This window comes from Pecten maximus, chromosome 1, assembly GCF_902652985.1.
Source record: "Pecten maximus chromosome 1, xPecMax1.1, whole genome shotgun sequence".
Taxonomy (NCBI): Eukaryota; Metazoa; Mollusca; class Bivalvia; order Pectinida; family Pectinidae; genus Pecten; species Pecten maximus.
The window spans coordinates 51,526,183-51,549,751 of NC_047015.1; the positions used below are offsets into that span (position 1 = coordinate 51,526,183).

Here is a 23,569-nt window from a genome sequence, read left to right on the forward strand (position 1 = left end):
AAATAGGAGCAATATCCTTTGCTCGGTTTCAGAGAAGAAGTCGTTTATATCGATGTAGCCAAATTGACCCCTTTTGGCCCCGCCCCTCAGGCCCCTGGGGGGTCAGCCCCATCATTTGTACAATTTTGAGTCCCCTACCCATAGGGATGCTTCTGACCAAATTTGTTCAAATTCTGATCAGTGGTTATGAAGAAGAAGTCAATTGTTGACGGACGGACGGACGACGGACGACGGACGACGGACGGACGGACGGACGACGGACGACGGACGCCACGGTATGGCATAAGCTCACCTTGGTCCTTCGGACCAGGTGAGCTAAAAAGAAGTTAAATAATGAATAATCAAATAATAGGGTGAATGTGTTTTAAATATTTGCATCATGCAGAGTTACACTTACTATTACACAGGGGTTTGTCCCATTGACTATTACACAGGGGTTAACGTTTGTCCCACTGACTATTACACAGGGATTTGATACGTTCTAATATTTTGCTGTATAGCGGTAAACATCAACAAACAACTGTCTAACACTAACATATCGCCACATTGTAACATTAACACTGGAAGCCAAAGCATCATCCAGATCTACGTAACGTGTACCATTTTATGGATGAGCGTGTGAATTTACTGACAAGACAGTATACACTTACATGAACACTTAGAGTGTAGTGCAATTACGATAAAAAATTGATGAGATGAACGACAATATCTCCAATAGTCAGTACAGTAATACCTTGATAAACCCATCATTTTGTTTATGACATGGATTAATAAAAAAAATTTCGACCAATGTATCAAAAAAAAAATTCTCAGGAAACTATAATTTATACTGCTATAAACATATCTAATGTTCCCATAGGCACACTTTCAATTTTCTCATGAAACAATACAATTTACGATCAACATATCTAATGTTCCCATATATGCACATTTTCTGTTTCTTCTTTTTTCTCTGCGAAACTATATATTTTACAATCAACATATCTAATGTTCCCATAGACACATTTTCAATTTCTCTTTTTTCTCTACTAAACAACATATTTGACAATATACGTATTTAATGTACATTACCCTCTAGGCATATTTTTCAATTTCATTTTTTCCAATGAATCAGCAATATAATTTACAATCTACACATTAAATGTAGGTATACAAACATATTTTCAATTTCATTTTTCCTTATAAATTCCTTTATAAGTCTCCCTCTTCATATAGCCAAATGCCTTTATAACACAAAAAATAGTGGCAGTATAACAAGGTGTTACTGTACATGTATGCATGAAAATCAGCTTAACAGTAGCAGGTCTATAATGAAAACTTCAGCGATTGATCTGTTATCCTGAGTAAAAGGATGCACAAACACAACTCATGATTGAAAGTATGAATAGGCATGGTCTACTAAAACATGGTTGAAATTGAAATCAGCCTGAAATATACAGGAATAATCTGTATATATATTTGGGTTTTGAGTACTGTTCTCACATATATCCAAATGATTTTTTCTTGAAATGCAATGTTAATGCAAAATCTAAGATAGCAGTTGGCTAATATTTTGGTGCTAGCATCACCCACTTGACATCAATGAACACAGTGGGTATTTGAGATAGTCCCCCACACATATCACTGCACAGTCTCGTAGATTTGTTCAGCATCTGAAGCAGCCGCACTCTCGCCACGATTTTGTCCGAGGAAAGGCTGGATGATCTCGTCCTCACTTCCATGTTCCTCCAAAGCCTCATTGACGGCATTGTCATTGGCATACATTGGCTGATCTGTCGGCTCCACTCTCTGTTCCAGATTGCTCGGCTTGCATGGATCTACCACTCGGTTTGCCTCATTGATGAGATTGGTAGCTTTTCCTTGTCTACTACCGGCAGACATATCCACATACTCACATTCTTGGACTGGTTTGGGTCGTCGATTGTTCAAACATGGGAGAGGGGGAGCTGGTGGGTTGTCGTCTCTTGATGTCGGGCACTTTTTAAGAGGGGTCTCGTAGCCTGGGTCCTCGCTACAACACATGTCCTTGCCCCCCTCTGCAGCCCCCTTGGCCTGCAGAGTGGAGGTGTATTGAGTGTCGTAGCGATTGACGCCATGGTCCACCTGCTTGGTGACAACATCGTACAGTCGGTTCATATCACTGGTGTCCATGTAAATATTACTCTGGGCCCTCTGAGGACCCTGGTCACGCTGGTCCACACGTGCATAATTGAGATTTTCAAAGCGCACTGACATTTCATCCATGGGCTTCTTGCGTTGGAACCTAAAAAGCATTGATATCATATTGTCAGTTTGTGTTTGTAACTTGAAATAAATTATATATAAATAAGTATATGTTATATTATGTGGTAAGTAAAAGATAAAAATAAAGCAAGATATTGTATGATCTACATTGGATAGGATAATACAGTTTTTTGTTTACTGATCTCAGAGAACTAAATAACAATATATGAATTATATATATAGTAAGAAAAAAGTTTGTGTCCATGTGGAGTTGGTAAATATGACCAACTTATATATAAATATAAGCAGTTTTTGAAAAAGGGCGAAAGCTGCTAATGTAAGTTGGTTGTCAAACTTTGTTAAATTATATATACATTGTATATATAGATTATATGTGAAAGACCTCTGAAGCATACTTATGATAAAACTGTGAAAAAGATTTGATGAAATTAAAAGATGTATTTGAATACTGAGTGTCATTACCTCTTACGACAGAAGATGAAGGCAAACACTGCCAACAGCAGTACAACAACTGCTCCAGATATAAACCCAATCAGTAAACCTGAAACATACATCATCATCATCATCATCATCATCATCATCACCATCATCATCATCATAAAACATCATCATCATCATCATTACACATCATCATCATCATCATGTTTAATTTGAATTAGACATCCTTGTATACCTGTTGATAATTTGTCTTAAACAATTTTTATGATCTCTATATAGAATCAAGGGATTTTCTTTTTTGTCAAGACTTTTGTCTAAGTTTATGAGAAAGATAAAATTTTATGAATAAAGATTTTTAAAACTGCTTTAAAACTTTAGAAAAGGCTCAAGCATGAAAACAGAACAGGATCAGGATATACAACATATATAATACATACTGTCTTTATCCGTGCTGTTGTCTGATTCCAACTGACGATCACCTGTAGACGAGGCTTGGTCAGGATCAATATGGGCATTTTCAAAGGCTGTAAATATACAAAACAACAAACAACATTACAGCTGCTGTTAAAAACTGTGGGCCTTCGTTAACACAAAACAACATACCACGTACGCGTGCTGTCAGAATCTGTGTGTCCGTAAACACAAATCTGTGTGTCAGTAAACACAAAATGTCGTACTCTATTAAAGCTACTGTCAAAATCTATGTGGCCATTCAATTGTTTTTTCTATTATACCTGTACATGTTACTACTGAATATTACCAGGTCGTATAAAAACTAGTAATGGATTATTAATATATACCATACTATATATTGCTGACTGTCAAATGACAGTCTAGTTATAAATAACAAAGGAGGAGTGCAAATTTCAAGGGTGATTCTGTAGCCTCTTAGCAGTAAATAAGTCAATTTTAATTTTATAACTTCACACACTGCAAAAAAATTATGTTTTATCATTGAAAGGCAGTAGATCTAGATATAGTGGTCAAAACAGGACAGCTACTGAAGATAACTTATAAAACTCCACAGTGATCAGTTTTACTTCTTGGGAAAGCCTTGATTTTACAATATAAATACCATTTGGTTTGTTTTTGTTTAACGTCCCATTAACAGCCAGGGTCATTTAAGGACGTGCCAGGTTTTGGAGGTGGAGGAAAGCCGGAGTACCCGGAGAAAAACCACCGGCCTACGGTCAGTACCTGGCAACTGCCCCACGTAGGTTTCGAACTCGCAACCCAGAGGTGGAGGGCTAGTACTAAAGTGTCGGGACACCTTAACCACTCGGCCACCGCGGCCCTTGATATACATGTAAATATAACCTGACCCCAGTTTCATCAACATTCCTTAACTCCGAATTTTCCATACCAATAGGAAATTAAAGCATTACAGAATTAAAGGAAGGTCGATCCCTTAATCAAGATTTTTCCCTTAAATTTGGTAATGCTTTTTTAATTTCTTTTGAACATTTTCAAGTTAAGAAATTTTCTTAAGTTAAGGAGTGCTGATAAAACAGAGACCAGATATATACATGTAGGTATATTAAAACATAAAAACACACTTATTTAAGTCAATAATATACATAATGTACGGTATATCTATTTAGAAACTGCTGTTTATACATGTTGTAATATGCCCTAAAAACCCAAGTGATTTGTGCACCTGTGTAATTTGTGCAGGAACTTTTTTGGGCTGTAAATTAAATGCTAGAAAGAAATTTCGATTCTATCTGTATATTTTGTGCATGAACAAATTATATTATCAGAAAAAAGATGCCGATATCATACTTGCGGTATAATGTCACAGCATGAACAAATGCATTGTTATTTAGTTTTAATTGTCATTTAAGAAAACAGCTGTGACATTTTCAATGATATAGCAAGAATTGTTCAGGACAATCAAACCATCCTTTTATCAATACATGTAATTTTAAACAGGGTTAAAAACTCCAAACTGCACTCAGCAGTCCCTTACTTAACATTTTAATGCTACAGTTTTTATTCAAGTAATTTGTCAAACATTTTCCCATGCTCATGCAAAAAATATGTGATAACACTTGAAATGGCTCCCACACACATCCTACTTACTAAGCAACTGCACATATACGTGTATATTAGCCCTTGATTGGCATTTCATACATATTTATATAACACTTGTAGTATATGTGTACTATATATACATAATATGAGGTCAACGGGTACAAAGTCACGACAAAATTCACTCGATACCAGATCACCTCACATAATCTATCATATATATGTTTACCTAAAGATCCATATAACTTAATTGTATTATGATGGTCATTTTATAGGTACAACTTAAGGGGCCAAGGGGAACTTACTTATATATGTTAGGAATATCAATGCAGAACTTACTGAGAAATAGAAATAATTAACAAACTTACTGAGAAATAGAAATAATTAACAAGAATTGATTTTTCTTAGATTCACCATGGAGGGAGGCGATTTGAAAATATAGCCCAGCCCACATCTAATGAGTGTGGGCTAAAAAAAGTTTTTCCTTAAATATTTTTTCTGAGAAGTGAAACTGTAAATACGATGATCAATAGTTTTTTTCTTATACTAAAGGTGAGTCATGGATTGACAATTCACATGGAGGTACCACTATACACCTACTACATATTATCTGTCAAATAGATGTTTTCTTGTTTGCAGTTACAATTAAATCAATGTACCTGCAAACACACATATACATATATATATATGAGTCAGAAAGTCGTAAAAAATTAACCAAACCTTCCCTTAACAAATATTTTCAACAACTTTTATACATTCACAATACATGTACGATACTTCATGCACCTGTGTGACAGTGTTAACAAGCCTATACATCAACAGAGTAATACATACATGTATACATGTACAATTCTGTATTGAAATACAAATAATGCAACCTTAAAATGTAGGTGTTATATGATTCATTGAGGAAGAACGAGACATAAAAGAAAATCTTTAAAAATGAAAAGTGGACATGGGAATATACCAACTTCTTCGTGTTGTGCCGACATTTTACTATATATTTTCAATGATCATGACATTAAAACAAGTTTATCAGCACAGGTTTTCGAGTTAAAAGAAATCTTTAAAATAAATCCAAAATGTTAATGATCAATTGACAATAACAAGGCATAACACATATGATAAATAGACAATACTTATACTCATATCAAAATGTTACTGCCCAGATGAAATGTTGACCGTGCGCATCATGATATATTAACCAATTAATTAATATGGTAAATTATCATATACCATGGTCTTACCTTGGTCACAATTGCATCAACCATGGTTTAGTGGTAGGACTGCATGGTAATGGTAAACCATGGTCGTATGACGGCATGGTCATGGTAAACCATGGCCATATGGTAAACCATGGTCATAGTAAACCATGGTCATATGACTGCATCGTCACGGTAAACCATGGTCGTATGGTAAACCATGGCCATATGGTAAACCATGGTCATATGACTGCATGGTCACAGTAAACCATGGTCGTATGGTAAACCATGGTCATATGGTAAACCATGGTCGTATGATCACATGTTCATGGTCAACCATGGTTGTATGACTGCATGGTCACAGTAAACCATGGTCGTATGGTAAACCATGGTCATATGGTAAACCATGGTCGTATGATCACATGTTCATGGTAAACCATGGTTGTATGACTGAATGGTCATGGTAAACCATGGTCGTATATATGACTGCATGTTCATGGTAAACCATGGTCGTATGACTGCATGGTCACAGTAAACCATGGTCGTATGGTAAACCATGGTCATATGGTAAACCATGGTCGTATGATCACATGTTCATGGTAAACCATGGTTGTATGACTGAATGGTCATGGTAAACCATGGTCGTATATATGACTGCATGTTCATGGTAAACCATGGTCGTATGACTGCATGGTCACAGTAAACCATGGTCGTATGGTAAACCATGGTCATATGGTAAACCATGGTCGTATGATCACATGTTCATGGTAAACCATGGTTGTATGACTGAATGGTCATGGTAAACCATGGTCGTATGACTGCATGTTCATGGTAAACCATGGTCGTATGATCACATGGTCATGGTAAACCATGGTTGTATGACTGCATGGTCATGGTAAACCATAGTAAAAAAATTGACTTTACAATGGAAAAAAAAATGCTCGTAATTGACTTTGGCCATGGTCATCCATGACCATGGTCACATTAGCTAATAATTATTTGGCTGAATTAATACATATATATGACATAGTCATTATGAGGGCTTGAAAAATTATCATAGGATCGTGAAAGTTTTTATCATTCCGATGACCCGTAATCGACCAAGAAGTCGTCATCATGCAATGTTTATTTTCTTGCCATATCATTAGTTATGAAAATCACACCACCCTCGCAAGATAGGCCCTCTAGCTTCATCAGGCGATTGACAACAGTCTGCATATATCCAAAGTCCAGCCCTAACCCAAACACACTTATAATTAAATACAGACTACATGGGTGGAAATGTAGGGCTTGGACCACTCAAGTTTCCTGATATAACGTTCAATATCTCTCACCTATCCATGCCACTATCACAATTTCTTGCGGACAGAAGATCTCTTGCATTGATATCAGTTGCCTCCAGGTTGTATTAAGATGTGGGTAACTGGTAACATATATATGAGCTTGGATGGTTCTCACAGCACCTGGACTACATTTACTGGCGAGGGTCTACAGGGATGGGGCACCCCCACACTTTAATTAAATCTTGATATCTTTTTCACTTTTGCACAAACATGCATACATATGGGAATCACAGCACTGCACATACACTTGAATGACATTCATATGGACAGACAGGTACAATATTACATATACATGTACATACAGTCAGGTAACTAATTATAAGTATATGTAAATAACTTAGAGAGGGGAAAACCTTGTCACATAATATAATGTATGAGTGCTGGAGTCGCATAATTCATGTGGTCACCAAGGTAGCTTTGAACGTATGGCCAACGTGCAATATGATAAATATAATGAAGTGGATATGAATGAAGATGATTTAACGAATACAAGCAAAACAAAATGAAGAAAAGGAAATGCAGGGATATACATGTACAGGTTGTATACACAAAGGGAAGTGGTGCCATGGTAACATAGTATTTGGTCTGAAGAAGACATTGTTACTAGACAATTAATTTATCATATATTGAACTATTATCAGATGCCATTTTAATAATTATAAGTCCCCTATTCCTTACTGTGCAAGTTCAGCATTTAGGTTTAGGGAAGGTTTCCTGACTTAGTCTTATTGTTTACTTTTTTGTTTTTCAAAATTGATGTGTTTGCAAGAATGAAGAGGTGGAGGGGGCTAATTTAATTTGTGGATCAATGATGCAGGGGCTTATATTATATACCAGGTATTTGCGGATATTTGAAAATATGGTACATTTTTTATGCAGGGGAAATTTATTTTAAGAATTCATCAACTTGACATACATTGTGTCTGTATTAAATCTGATCTGCTATTAAATTTTAAACTAAAACATTTAATTTCCAATGGAGACATTTCGTCATTCAACTGATAGCCATGAAAATGAAGTCCAACACTATTACAATATAACAATATTATATATCTATATATTCTACTAATGAAAGTCGAGTTGGCAAGTAGAATTTTCACATAATGTGCTTGTAAACTGATAATGCTGATAATATGAAAAAGTACACGTTTCTGCCAAACGAATCTAGTACAACTGTAAATGGCTGTTTAACATTCAATTACACGATGTCAAGGAAATGCATACTGGTTTATAAAACCTGAGAGATAATTAAATAAGAACAGCTCTTTGGCTGAATTATTCAAATGCTCATCTAGTGGTTGATCGCATTGCCTGGTGTGTGAAGTTGATGTACAGGAACAAGTGCCTCAGTTTTCACTTGTATGGCGCGCAGCTCTTAAATTGCTGTGTCACGAAACCCAGTTTTTATTTCAGGGCGAGGGTCATTAAGAGAGAGAAACAAGATATCACCGGAAGTCTGAGCTGAAAAGCATGAAGAAGGGTTTTTCTTCCTCAATTTCGAAGATTATATTGTATATATGAAGATGATAATCATACAGATGTCACAAGCCTCTCTTTTTTGGGATGCCATACAAGTATGTATTATTATTACTGAAAAATGCCATGACCTGGAAATGGTGGTGTGATATATGTTTGTTAAAGTCGAAGTTATCGGGAGGAAATTTTACTGGTTTTTTTTTTTTTTATTTATCTTCCTATGAATTACTTCTAAATATGACTATGTATAAATTTAACTTCTGCATGCCCTTATCAAGACCCTCATTTTCTCTAATAAATTTCTTCAGACATGCTTAGAACAGCTTAGGATTTGACATGCTTGTACAATGTACCAGGTATGCGTATTTATGACATACCATGCGCTGGAGTTCATCTTATCAATTCCTATCCCAGATTACCTGTTAGAGACTGATTGACTACGTATCTATCTAAACCATTTAAATCATTATACAATGCAAGCTGAATTTGTTTCTGAGGAAAAAAAAAACTTTTTGATCTCTCCTGTATAGACCCTCAAAATTCCAGAAATTCATTTTAACATCCTCTTAGCCAGAACATCTCGAATCTGTTTCAGCCAGAACTTGATATTTAAATTTTAAATTGAAAAAAAAAAAAAATCTCTTTGGTGCACATATATGTGTCTCTCCTGTATAGACCCTCAAAATTTCCATTAGAACTTCCTACTTGTATAGACCCTCAAAATTTCCATTAGAACTTCCTACTGTCATTTTAAACATCCCCATAACAATAACAACTTCAATTTGTTTTAGCTAGTGAAACCCTGTGAATGTGTGATTTAGGTGAGTGTGAAATTTAAACTGCATAATAGTTGTTTCGTTAGTAATAAAAACCCTATGGTACATCTCTCCTGTGTATACCCTCAAAATTTCCAGAAGAACTTCCTGCTATCATTTTAAACATTTTCCAAACAATAGCACCTCCAATTTGTTTTTGTTACAACTATTAAATTAAAATAACAACAGAACGTCTGTCATAGTATCTGCTTGTTTTGGACCTCAGAAGATAACATTTAAAAGAAATTGTGTATTTTTCAATTAAGTGTAAAGTGTCAAACCTGTTGACAATGACATCGGCTGTAAACCATATTATTACCCTTGATCTGAATGAATATACTCAGTGCATAGTACACTGGCTTGAATACAGTGTGTGATGATACATGGGTACAAAGGTTACACTGTGTATACATTTACAACACAGTCTGCCACAAGAATGTCACATCATGCAAATTACTCTTCCTAATTTTTTTTCAATGGATTTTGTTTTCTGCGTTCTTCCTGTAACAATTTTTCAATGAAAATGTTCTCCTTCTTTACAATTTTGATAATGATAATTTCATAATCTTAAATTTAAACATGAATTTTGTGTTAAAGTAAAGTTCAGTTAAATCAATTTTAGAATTTATATATGACCAAGTAAAATGAGATGAAAAACTGATTAATATAATATAAAGTAATAGACAAATACAGATATATATTGTGTTACCCCCAACATCACAATGAAGCCTTCCAATTTCCACAGCAGACAATCTCAAGATCTCCAAGTACATAGATTCAATATCATTTATTTGAAAATAAATTTACTTACATTTTGTTCTTAAAGTAAATGTATTTGAACTTCTGTAAGTTTTGAAATTATTTGAAATTCAATCATTTCATAATGAATATATACAAAATGAAATTTTGTGGAAAATGTCAAAAAAAAAAAAAAAAAAAACCTGAGAAATCATAATTATGATGAATATAACCATGAAAATGAATTTTGACCCAAAATTTTGAAATATGTTTTTGTCTTATCAAGTGACTTTAATCTTCATGATCGGTAAACAAGGATTGTATGTGTTAAGATGTGGATCCATTGTGAAGTAGGGTGGTATGTTCACGTCATACCACTGACCTTTGCGATACCCCGACTCCATTTTTTGGCTTTCCAATATCTTTGGCTTATCATGATTGGGGCCTAACTTCGGGACATGAATGACAACCAGTTCAGGCTCCTGAGTGGAAGGGGGTGGTTCTGTAGTAGGGGCAGAAGCAAGGGTCGTATTGGCCACGGTTGTAGAGGCTGAAGTTGTGGTGCTAGCAGTGGTGGTGGTGGTGGTAGTCGTACGAGGCGACATACCTTAATGAATAAACAAAAAATAAAGAGAGAAAAAATAACTTAAAGGATGAGCGGAAAGATGTAGCTGCAGGAAAAATTTTTTCGGACAATTTCTTATAAAATATTTTTAGAAATTTCTTTGATTTTACAGCTAACTCTGACAATTACATACCTACAATCTTATACTTAGCTACCCAAAAATTACTGAGATTATAACTTAAATATAAATAAAATGTTTCCATATCCTTCTATAACTTGTATATGTATACATGTTTATTTATATCTACATATATATGTAGATATCAAAGTGTAATTGTTTATTCAGCTGTACGTTATCAAATAATCTTTTGTATACATATGTATTGGTATGATGTCTGATCACAAATAATACTGGTTTACATAATACAGGTCTGTACTTGGATTTAGTGCAATAGATGTCTATATTTCATGAGAAAAAAAATACAGTACTTTCTGAATCTAAGAATTCTGTTGTTTTTTCTACAATTTAAGTATATTTGAACCAATGCAAGTTGTTCAATAAACTAACAATTATAAATCTTATGTCAGACAGCTGTTTTTGATATTTTTCAATTCTGAAAAAGCTGCACGTGCGAGCTCGAGGTACAGGTAGGATTTAGACAATGGTAATTCCTTCAACATCATGATGAAAATGATGAAAAGGGTGAAAAAGACAAAACAAATTAAGCAACGTATGAAGCATATACAGAGATGAATGAACAGACAGTAGAGTTGATCATGATATGAGTGGTTGATGATTTTAGGAACGTGTGCAGTACACTTTCTTATTTTAACAGTTACAACTAACACACACACAGTAATGATGGACAGACAACCACCGCTCAGACAAACAGTTTCAGCATCACCATATGATAGCCGGATGTACGGGGCTCCACAATTGCACTCTATAATCACACATGGTACTGTGCTGTATACAACTGAATACACAGTCAAACAATTCCCTTTAACAACGGCAGGATAATTGGTCTTCATTACAAACATCTGACATATACCAGAGAGGTTTCACGTCATATATAAATACTTAGGAGAGTACGTATACGTATATAAAACAGAAAAAGTCTCTGGATCCACAAGCATATTAGGCTAAGTTATCTACCTAGAGTCCGAATTATGGTAATCTATAACTGGCCAGCCAAGTCAAACTTTTATTTGGAGAAAAATTTCTATGAAATTAATATACTTTCTTATTTTGGGAAACTGAGGGCTCCATGTGACAGCCATCACGACAACATTGGAACTGTTCAAATTTATGAATTGTAAAATTCCATCTAATTTAGTTAATTTGTAACCATTATAAGTATATATATATGACTGATATAATTAACAATGATGAAAACAGGGTGATTAACTTTAAATTTTATCATCTAATCCTTCAATCCTGAATTTGACTTAATAAATGAATATTTGTACCAATTAAGGCAACCAGGTTTTTCAAATTTATAGTTCCATTAATAAATCATAGCTTGTATGAAATATATTTTATTACATTTTTACCAGTGAAATATCAAAAATTATTCATTCTATAAAAGTGATATTTTTCACTAGTGAAAAATATCACCACGAGTGAAAAATATCAAAATATTAGCAACACGAGTGAAATATATTTGGTATTACTGAAGACACTGTTAGATATCCTCTATATATTTGGATGAACTTTCATATACTGCCTGTCTACAGAAAATTCTTACTGGTAAAGAAATCAACTTCTAGAATCAATGAAAGCCGATGTTTACTGGAAATAGTTTATAGAAAAGTGCCTTTACATTGATTTTCAGTCTATTCTGTATTTGTGTCTCCTACAAATTCATTCCAGAAGATGGTTGGTACGGACGTGAACAGACAATTAGAGTTCTGTGACCATCAATTCCCAGACAATTGTGTTCGACTTTGTGCTTCGATTCTTTGACCCATTACAAGTACACATTAAGCTGCTGCTCTGGATCGGGAACCATTCGCATCAAATATTGATTCATGCATATAACTTGTACTTTATGTACAAAACAAATTTTCCAGTAGACTTGAATTTAAACTTCCCAAAATATAGACATATATATGCACATTACATGTATTCCGTGAACATTATTTGTCCCAGAACACACATATAAAATGTTCAGACTTAGTAAGTTTTTGAATAAAAAAATAAAATTCAAGCATAATTAAAACCAGGATGGAATGTACATTAATTTTATGTGGCATGACATATAATGATGACATAACGAGGACCTTATAGGCAAAATATATCAATTACCTAATTATAATTAATTGTCTCAGACAGACAACAGATTACAACATTGTAAAGCTATATAAGTAGTACACATAATTATATGTGTCATACAGCTGAGTTTATTGTTAAGCAATTTTGCAAAGTAAAATAAATGGACAGTCGTAAATAGACGATTCCCCTCTTCCCCAGCTGTCAAATGTTCAGTTTATAATGATCAACCTGGGATTTGGATTGATGGGTTTGTAATTATACGGATATAGGGGCACTTGTTATATACTTAATACATTATAGATGATAATCAGATAATGTTGTAATGTAACATAAATTTGTTTAAGAAAGTAAATATAAACTAGAAATAACTGTTATGATTGTTAAGTTTTTTTTTTTTTTTTTTTTTACATACATGTATATACATTAAACTAAAATATAAACTGTGAACACTAGTGTGTTGTTTAACAGTTTTAGCTATTTTTGTCAAAACTGAGTTTATTTTTGTCAATATTCTGCATCAGACAACAACTGACTAATTGTTGACTAATCATGCATGTCCTCGAGTCCTCGACACACTTACATAATCACAACTGGTGAATGATAAAAATTGAACTAGTCATCGATAACTATATATATTCAATATCTGACAAGATGCCAAAGGGTTTCCTTCAGGAATATAGATGGAAGATACAATGGATGACTGATTTCAATTCCCTGACTCAGGCGATCATGGAGAAAATATTTTCATGAGAAATAGTTTCGCAATCCTCGACTCTTGAGATCAATACAGGATGCGAGAGAACAACCAGGCCATCAGTATGTGTTGGCCAGCACATAAACTCTCTCATGTTTTTCTCCAGCACTGAATTCGAACTAAACTACAAGCTAAGTGTCTGCTGCATCAGGGAGGGAAATGTATTATCGGTCATCAGCCTCGAGCCATCACCACTTGAATGTCACAAAGCTTTCTCATCCCAGAACCGAATATCATATTTGTACAATATGATGCTTCATGTATATCATGTTATATGTCAGACCTGTACGTATACACATACACAAAATATACATTGCCACTTGCTAGCAGCCATGGATAAAGTTATTTAACCAATTTGCATATTTCACAAAAAAACAAAAAAAAAAACTACCTAATTCATAGCCTTTCCCTTATAAAAAAACCTACCTAATACATCCTCAATTGAGAGCCTCGATCTCCTTAATTATAAGATGCTCTCCAATTCAGAGCCTTTCCTTTTAAAAAGTCTTTCCTTATAAGAACCTCCCCAAATTCATAGCCTCTCCTCATAAGAACCTACCTAATTCAGAGTTTATCCTTATAAGTGGGAAAACTTCCCAAATTCAGAGCCTCTCGAAATAATCCAGAAATTCATAATGAACATTGGGGTCAAATTTGCTACTAGACTAGATCTAGAATATTAAGAAGCCATTTAAATATTTTAACACGTACATTTGACCCCCTAGCTGTGACCTTGAAAGAAGGTCAAGGTCATTCATTTGTACAGATTTGGTATACAGTCAAACTTCGATGTTTCGAAGTTCAAGGGACTAACAGAAAAACTTCGAAACAGCGGGACTTCGAATTATTCATGGTTGACAATAGATCGATGTTTTCTTGATAATGACCATATCTGTTAACGTAACATGTCCTCAGTGTCTTCGTGTTGATCGTCGCCTGTCAGGCTCACATCGAAAAGTTTAGTTAATTTATACCTCAAACACAACAAAATAAAAATTCTTTTCATTAATTATACCTAAGCATTTTATTAATTAAACAAAATATGTATCGGTTACAAAACACTTATATCGCGTTTAACAGATTAAGCAAAAGAAGTACAATGCACACTTACGTAAGTCGTTAGGCTTTTCTGCTAAAGACACGTGCGTTTACGTTATGTGCATATAAAATACGGAATGCCGATCGGTTGGAGAATGCATGATTGAATGACAAATAATCGATTTACTTGGATATTTATGTATAAGTTTGAAACGTGACACTTTGAATATGAGTGAAGCTATCGCTAATTGTTTGTGTTTAAAATTGGTCCGGTTGTTTTACAGTTCCGTAAAATTTACTCACCGACCGCTGATTTCAATGGCGGCGGAGATTATCAGAGACGACTACCGAAATGTTTTACCGGAGTGATTAAATGTCATGGCTTCTAAATACACCTTTTATCTATCAATTTGGTGTGATTATTAATTAACCCCATGACCGGGAGTGACAACACACGCTATCGTTATCCCTATGGTCAGTCAAGGCATTTGGGGTAGAGGCGTGAAATCTTGCCGCAGGGGTCACGACAAACACCTGTCCAGTGGTCAGTACAGGTAAATTTTTTGTTCGAATCATGAGATGTCAATTACTATAATATCATAGCTAACGGGTCATGAAAAAAGTTCGATACATCGAAAACTTCGATTTATAAAAATTCGAATCATACATAGTTTCGTTAGTAGTGTTATAAAGTGAACAAATTGGGGACCAAGGAAAAAGTTCGATACAGCGAGAAATTTGAATCAACGAAGTTCGAATCATCGAGGTTTGACTGTATATAATTAGCTTGGCCTTCATCCCAGCATGCTATATATTTATAAGATGGGGTTTGTTGTTAAGTGCATATAAATCATAATACGTGTATATAGTGTATACGTACTTGTGTGACTAATCAACTCATACAGGAAATTATGAATACTTCAATGTTGTTGAAAATGTCGTTCTTGTTTATATACACAATACTGTTGTCTTAACTTTTACAGCCATTGCAAGTCCATAACACCTGTTTCAGATGGCCTGTTACGATCACTCTTTTCCCCCCCGGCTTCGTGCATGTGTCCTCATTCATTTGCAGTGTGTGTCTAAACAATTCACATTTTTGTCTTCTTCTCAATAACCAAGAGTCATGATATTAGGTTATAGTAGATAGCTGGGATGAAGACAGGGCTACCAAAGTTGTTTAAATGAATGACCTTTGCCTAGTTTCAATGTCGTTGGAGTTTAAATCTTTAATTAACTTCTTCTCATTATCAGAGAGGTCCGGAATATATATACTGTATATATATTAAGATGGGGTCTAATTGTTAAGTGCATAAATCATGAAGTTATCTTCCCACTTGAATATAGTGTTTTCCTTCGAAGGAAGACAAGCTTAAGTATGTATAAATACCGAGAAAACAAAAACACTTGTATGTCCGGGATCCCTATCCAGATTTTAATTTCTGATAAATGTTGCTAGCCAAGATTTCTGAGAAGACTTCTACAATGTACATTTAAGACATGTACAGTTGCATATATATATATATATATATGTTATATATTATGTACAAAAAGCAAAAGTCTACATTTCTTGAACTTTTAAGGACATGTATATATATTAATTGGACCAAGCGCTTTTTCAAATACTCTAGACACTATTTTATAAGTATCAACTCAGACCCCACCTCCCATCCCCTCCTTGGCCAAATATAAATAACTGGTATATCTCTTTTCAATCAATAAGTATATTGCGACCATAGGTAGCTCATTTATAAGCTGAACATATATAATAAAATGCAGCAGATTTGTTTACAAGATCCAATGAAAAATAGAGGCCAACTGTTTTGATCCCCCAGACATCTAGTTTACTCTTGGGTCAGTGCTAATTTTCAAATCTGGCGGAAGTCTCCCATCGTCCTAGGAATTTACTGTATTTTGTTTCCGCCCTATACTCTTTGGTGATATCCGACCTTGTTAGACAATATGTCAGTCTGTAGAGAGGCTTGGCACATTAAGTTTTGTCCGTATCAAATTTCCACACCCACATCACACTCCGGCATGTCAACAAGCATGTGTTGTCTCTGTATATATATAATTACCCACTCTGTGTGGGGTGTACATGTGCAAAAATATATATACCAGTAGATTTTTTTTCAAGATAGTAAGTCAGGACCACTTCAGGTAGCACATATGTACTGATGTCTGAGAATATGAATGTTTATCATCAATTCCTTATAATTTTTTTTTTCAACATTCCGAAAGATTTTTAAAAAGATTTTCTGCATGTGCCGGACACTATATATAGTCAACATACAGATTTTAGAGTGAAAGCGAGTGTGAAAGAAAATCTATTGTCTTCTTATATATTCTATTGCATCTTGTGATTGGGGAAAGATTTCTATAGGATATAATCCTGCAGGTTAATCGAATCATGATAAATATATATTAAATCATATAAATATTACAATTTTTTTTTCTGTCAACCTGGCCCCATGAATGTTCTCTGCCCCAGTTTCATGAACATTCCTTAACTTCTCTGCCCCAGTTTCATCAACATCCCTTAACTTCTCTGCCCCCATTTCATCGACATTCCTTAACTTCAAGAGATTCCTTAACTTTACTTTTTTCCATATGAAAGCATTCTTGTATCTATTAGAAACTTCCGAAGGAACTTTCATTAAAATATGTAATACTTTCCAAGAGGAAAATTTCAAGCTAAGGGATTTCTTTAAGTTCAGGAATATATAAATTGATGAAACGGGGCCATGTTCATAACTAAATCCCTATATGCTTTAACGAAAGTACATATTTCAACAGTATAATACTTTGAATTCAATAAAATTAATTTATCCAAATCGAATGTAGAGATCAAAATATTTTGGCATTTTTATTTACCGGGGGTATGATAAAAAATCGCAGATGACCATATGGTGTACAAAATGTATATATAAATTTGATTGTGTATATATATATATATATATATATACTATCAAGAGGAAATTCCTCGTTTGAAAGGCATGGTGATAACATTGTGTAATAGGTAAACTTATTATTCATTGCAAGGTGAAATTCCATTAAACATATATATATATATACTTAGGTATATATAGAAGTTAATGTTGATATATACAGGTACAGTGAAATGCCACATGGATAAGATAAGATAATAACAGTGTAAACAGGTACATATCATTATTACATATGACGGTGCACCATACATACAGTGATATAATTATCAGTACATTAATAAGGCTGTGTATTTCACTATGACAATATATTTATACATAGTACCTCCTTTACTAACTTTTTAAAACTTGTTGCGAGAACTCCATTTTAGAAGCTGGGGCTCATTGATTCTATCCATGCATTAATATTGATCTAACTGACAAATTAAAACATGTGACAGTACAGTATAGTAGAAATACATTATCCTTTTTATGTCCTCAATGACATCTTTATTTGTTTGTTTTACTTAAGGTTTTGGGAAACAGTTTAATGGCAGAAAATTAAAACACAAAATATCACATGATCACATAAAATGCGAAGGCGTACACTTGGTCGATTCATAGTTACAAATTACCATTATCCAACACCTCTATTTTAATATTGAAACATGGAAGTGCTCAATGAAGGTTGACAATTACCAGGAAATTCTTTATACATAAACTGCAAAAGTCCAATCTACTTTTCAGATTTACAAGATCAAGAATCTTCGTTATTTTCTTGAACTCGACATTATATTATATTGTGAGTGATATTATCAGGGTTTAATTTCACTATATCTAGTACGGTCATTAAATACAATGTGAAAAATAAATAGCCAGCAAATATTTTTAAAGTGAAATACAAAAAAAAACTCGGATGAATGGAAGTGTTCATGTTAAATTGCTTAAAAAACTAGAATATCTACAAGGAAATGTTGCGAGAATTTATAAGTACCCGTGTCCTGTTTAACGTTCCTACTGATATAGGACCACTATACGAAATATTTGACCTGCGAAATCAAACAACTATACAGTATATATAAATATCAACAGTAAATCAGGTCTTTATTGATATATTGTATTATAATATTCTGAAATGTTCATAAGCTCACAGCTTACAGATCTAGATTACAAGTACTGGACCATTTTTCTAGTGTAGTAATTACCAGGCCAGGTAAGTATTAATCAAAATCACATACTGGAGAAATTTCACCTTCAACAACTTTTCATCAATTTAAGTTGTCAGTTAAAAGAATATATAATTTGTAATTGTAGTGTCAGCTGTCACCATGTTATATAATTACCAAAACACCAAAATGAAAAGTCTAAAGTGAAGCGATACTTACGGAAATCACAAACAGATCTGTATTTATAGAACATATCTGTGTCACAATGGTAATCGTGCCACCGATAACCGTCCTGTCTTTTCATAAGGGCACAGTCCTCTATGGAAAACAGACCAAGTGATTTGCTTGGTTGACCAGGGGCCCAGTAACCCCATTGAAGACGCTCACCTAAAAACAAGCAAAATATTTTACTCTAATTGAACAATTCAACTGCATTGAAAATTATACAAATACGCATTATAATTTTCAAGATCTCTCTGATCTACTATTTATGGAAAATTCAATCTGATCAATTTCAATTCAATTTGATCTTCATAAATGAGCGTTTTATCTGTAAATTATCATTTACTAGCAATTAATGCACTTCACATGATAGGCTAGCACATGCATGATATCACAAATTCATAATAATGCATATTAATATCAAGCTTATTAAATAAGCATCACAAAAAAATTACCATACAATGTTGGACAACCAATACAAATTTTGGATAGCAGTTTTTATACATTTCAGTATGTTTTGGCACAATGACATCAAGCATTGATATTTGGGACTGTCACTCAATTATGACATTTGAGTCTTCATATATATATATATATATATACACTTTTAATTCCCTGTGCTAGTGTCACGTGTGGTGTCTCCCTAAAATTATAGCCACTCTAGGCCTCTAAGCATTCAGACTCATCAAAATTTGTGAAATAGTGTTGTGGACTTGTCTAAAAAGTCTTACCAAAATAAATAAGTGATAAAACTAGAAATAGCTATCATACCTGTTGTCCACCTCCATACGCCTCCACTTCTACTATTAGCACCAATCCATGTGCCTGTATTTGTCCATCTCAAACTACCCAATGTCCGTTTGAGGAAATTCATTATATGTTCGTTAGGAATGGACACAAGCTCTCCTCCCCATCTATGACATTGCTCTCTTGCCGTTACCCATGTCCCTTCACGAGAAACAAACACATAACACTTGTCCTGAAATGTTCTCACACTGTAGCGTTTTGATCAGTTCTCGTCGTACAACAACAGGGCATCGGTATAAATCTTTTGTAGCTGCCACTGCAAAACAAAATGGAAAACACTTTCGTCATTCCAAGGGAGAAAATATGTACTTTAAGAATGTACATGTTAACTGACAATGAACAATTAACTTCACAATAACATATATATACAAGACACCTGTTGCATGCTATATATCTAGAGCGATTGAGGAGAAGTTTATTGGCGAAGGACACGCCAACAACACACTACAATAAGAATAAGAACTGGTGCAGAATGACAGCATAAGAATGCATGGTATTGGACTCATTTATTACAACCAAATTTAAAATGGTCCCAGATGGCAGCTTTTCCTTTTGAGCTTTTTGATCATTTTAAATTTGGCTGCCATTCCGACTGCTCATCTGCAGGTGCATTTTTGTTATGTTTCAGAGTTATTTCCCCTTATGATGAACTAACACACTTATGATGAATCAAAGCAAAATCACATGTTGCAATTTTCGTACCTAGCCCTTCATGAAACTGATTTTGTGATAGTGATAACATCCGATTTATCAGTGTTTGCTTTTGATAATTGGATAGCATGGGAAAAGTGACATTTTAGTCTGTTACAGTATCTGACTCTGAGAGTACTAGTGTATATCGTAATGTCTGAATGACCAATGTTCGTTATCAGGATGAAATCACATATAAAGTCACATACCATATATATATATATATATATAGAACATATTGAAACTATCAATAGATTGGCATGACTATCGAGAAATTTTTATGGTCTTGAGGAATTTGTCATTGATTAATAATCAAAATCGAATAGAGAGGTATACAATTGTAACAGGAGAGGAGAAAATGTAGCAGCCAGACCGGGGTTCGAACCCGGGACCCTCCAAACTCTAGATGGACACTCTACCACTGAGCTACCTGGTCGCCGATGATCGACCCAGTCCAGTTCCGCTACATTCCTCCCTCCTTTATTCAAGTCTTCGCCCCCGAAGACTACATGTTCAGATATCCCCGTGCTAAGCATACTCCCAATGCTTTAAAAAAGGGTAGGCAAGCTCGCCAACTATGTAACAGGAGAGGAGAAAATGTAGCAGCTAGACCGGGGTTTGAACCCGGGACCTTCCAAACTCTAGACGGACACTCTACCGCTGAGCTACCTGGTCGCCGATGATCGACCAAGTTCCGCTACACAATCGCAATATATCAATAGTATGATAATTACAGACGATATAGCCAAACTAAGATTTTTTTATTTGATCTCTAGACTCTGCTTAGGCTGCTGGCTATGTCAATGGAAGTGCTAGTTGAAGAATGTCTGCTTATAGAGCAAGAGTTTTCAATATTCAAGGCCAAGCATGGGCAAGATTTTTTTTCATTATAATATCAGAGAAACAGATAAAATATGTATCTGATTTAATATGTATAAGTATCATACATATACTACCAAAAGGCCATTGTACATTGTCGAACGCGCGTACGTGAGTCGGAAATCTATTGCGGACAATGTAAACAAAACAAATCTCCAACAGCATGATACGTATACCTCAGCTAGCGAATGGTAGTGTGATATAACGAAATGACACGATGTCCGGGCGTGGAACTGGAAGATTTGGTAAATAATTAAGATTTCTATCAGTTACATAAAATAGCAGATTAACTATAAAGTAAATATATCAGTAAATCCGGGACGAATAAAATGATAAATATGGCGAAATAATGTTGACTCGATATGATGTTCTGAACCAAAAGTTTTGGTTTTGTCTCGATCCGTCTTATTTCATGTTCACACCAACATCTAGTGCTACTGCACCAAACATTGATCATGATCTGTCACAAAATTTCGCTCAAAACCAACACAACTACGAGAATAAACGAAATGAGGTTACATATACTCACCTATTTCAAATGAAACGATCATACAAAAGGCTATAAAATGAGAGAGAACGCGTGAATCCATTACGAACTTCGTTGTTGACAGCTACTCCTCCACTAAAATAATATTATGTTGTGTACAGAAGTGGGTCATCCTAAAGGTCAAGCAGCAAATTGATTGAGACTTCCTGATTGGCTAATAATGCTCAGGGTGTTTACTACTATTTGGTATCATCCATGTGTTGACATTTATACTATTTACGTGTATTTTACTGTCTACAACTAACAAACGTATATCACATATATTATAGTATTCATTATTTTATCTATAAGTATATTACATACGATACATCTTCGCATATTAAACATATAAAACTGAGGCCTACCCCTAAAAATGGAACAATCCAAAATGAGGGGGTTGCTGTAACCGGGATGCTGAGACATCGCATATTGACTCATTTCTTACTCAATATTCATCTTTATATAAATAATCGAGCAATTTCGTGGTAGGCATACGGTGTGTTGGGATTTATTTTAATGAAGTGTCTCAGCTGCGTAGAACGAGAATGGAGAGGGTTATTTTGTTTTATATTGCCTTCAGTGGGTTTACCCAGAAACATGTATTAGGCCTAACTGTGTTAGGCTACAAATATATTTGTCCCGGAATGTAAACATATTTTGTCACGGCACTTGAAAAACGACCAGGTGTATAGTTGTCGGTTCCAATAAAATAAAGAAACATTAAGCTTGATGGTTCCAGAGACTTGTATATCTTGTGATATACAAGTCTCTGATGGTTCCAATATCAGAAAGAAAAAAATAAAGAAATGTTAAGATCCATTGTTTTCATCGACTAAAGCATCATACATGTACATAAACGCACGTATTTATAGTTGTAAACACTTTCATATGTGTCGTGCCCCCTAAATTCCTCTGTTATAAAAGAGGTATAATGTATTACACACACGGATTTTGCACAACCCACGATCCATTATATAAATGTATATATCATATGTTGGTTGAGAATTGTGCCAAGACCCTGTGAGTAGAGTAGAAAAATAGGTAAAAAATATCATAGATGATAAATACTAGCCAGATATTAGGCACAATTTAGTTAAATATCACAACACAACTTAGGGACACGGCTTCTGCGGAAAAAAACAATATATACATTTTGTATCAGACCTTCCTTGTAATTAATTTTTACATATTTGTATTTAGAATTAAGAAGAGAGATGAAAACAGAGTAGAAATTGGATTGAGGTAATGACGTGGGACTCAGGCCAGGCACAGGGACCTGTTTATTTGTTGCACTAGGTGCATTGATTTTGGATGAATACAATATATATATAGCGTGTATATTTTTTAGACGTTTATTTCGTAAAAATGATACCATAATATATCATCGAATGTTAATTCAGTAATTTGTATGTATATAAGGTTCGATCAATCTCTTT

General features: G+C 34.4%; 1 protein-coding gene across 2 annotated transcripts; it reads right to left on the reverse strand.

Annotated features, from left to right (window-relative positions):
• Window positions 1-325: 325 nt before the first annotated feature.
• Window positions 326-22,260, reverse strand: LOC117337442. Of its 2 annotated transcripts, XM_033898431.1 has the most exons (7): window positions 22,137-22,260; window positions 20,003-20,294; window positions 19,229-19,396; window positions 10,670-10,894; window positions 3,120-3,206; window positions 2,707-2,785; window positions 326-2,263 (listed from the first exon to the last, which is right to left on the reverse strand). In XM_033898431.1, exons 2-7 carry the CDS (start codon window positions 20,103-20,105, stop codon window positions 1,621-1,623), a joined length of 1,305 nt encoding a protein of 434 aa, XP_033754322.1. In that variant the 5' UTR covers window positions 20,106-20,294; window positions 22,137-22,260; the 3' UTR covers window positions 326-1,620. The 2 variants fall into 2 exon arrangements, with proteins under 2 accessions (XP_033754322.1, XP_033754330.1); XM_033898439.1 differs by lacking the exon at window positions 10,670-10,894.
• Window positions 22,261-23,569: the final 1,309 nt, after the last annotated feature.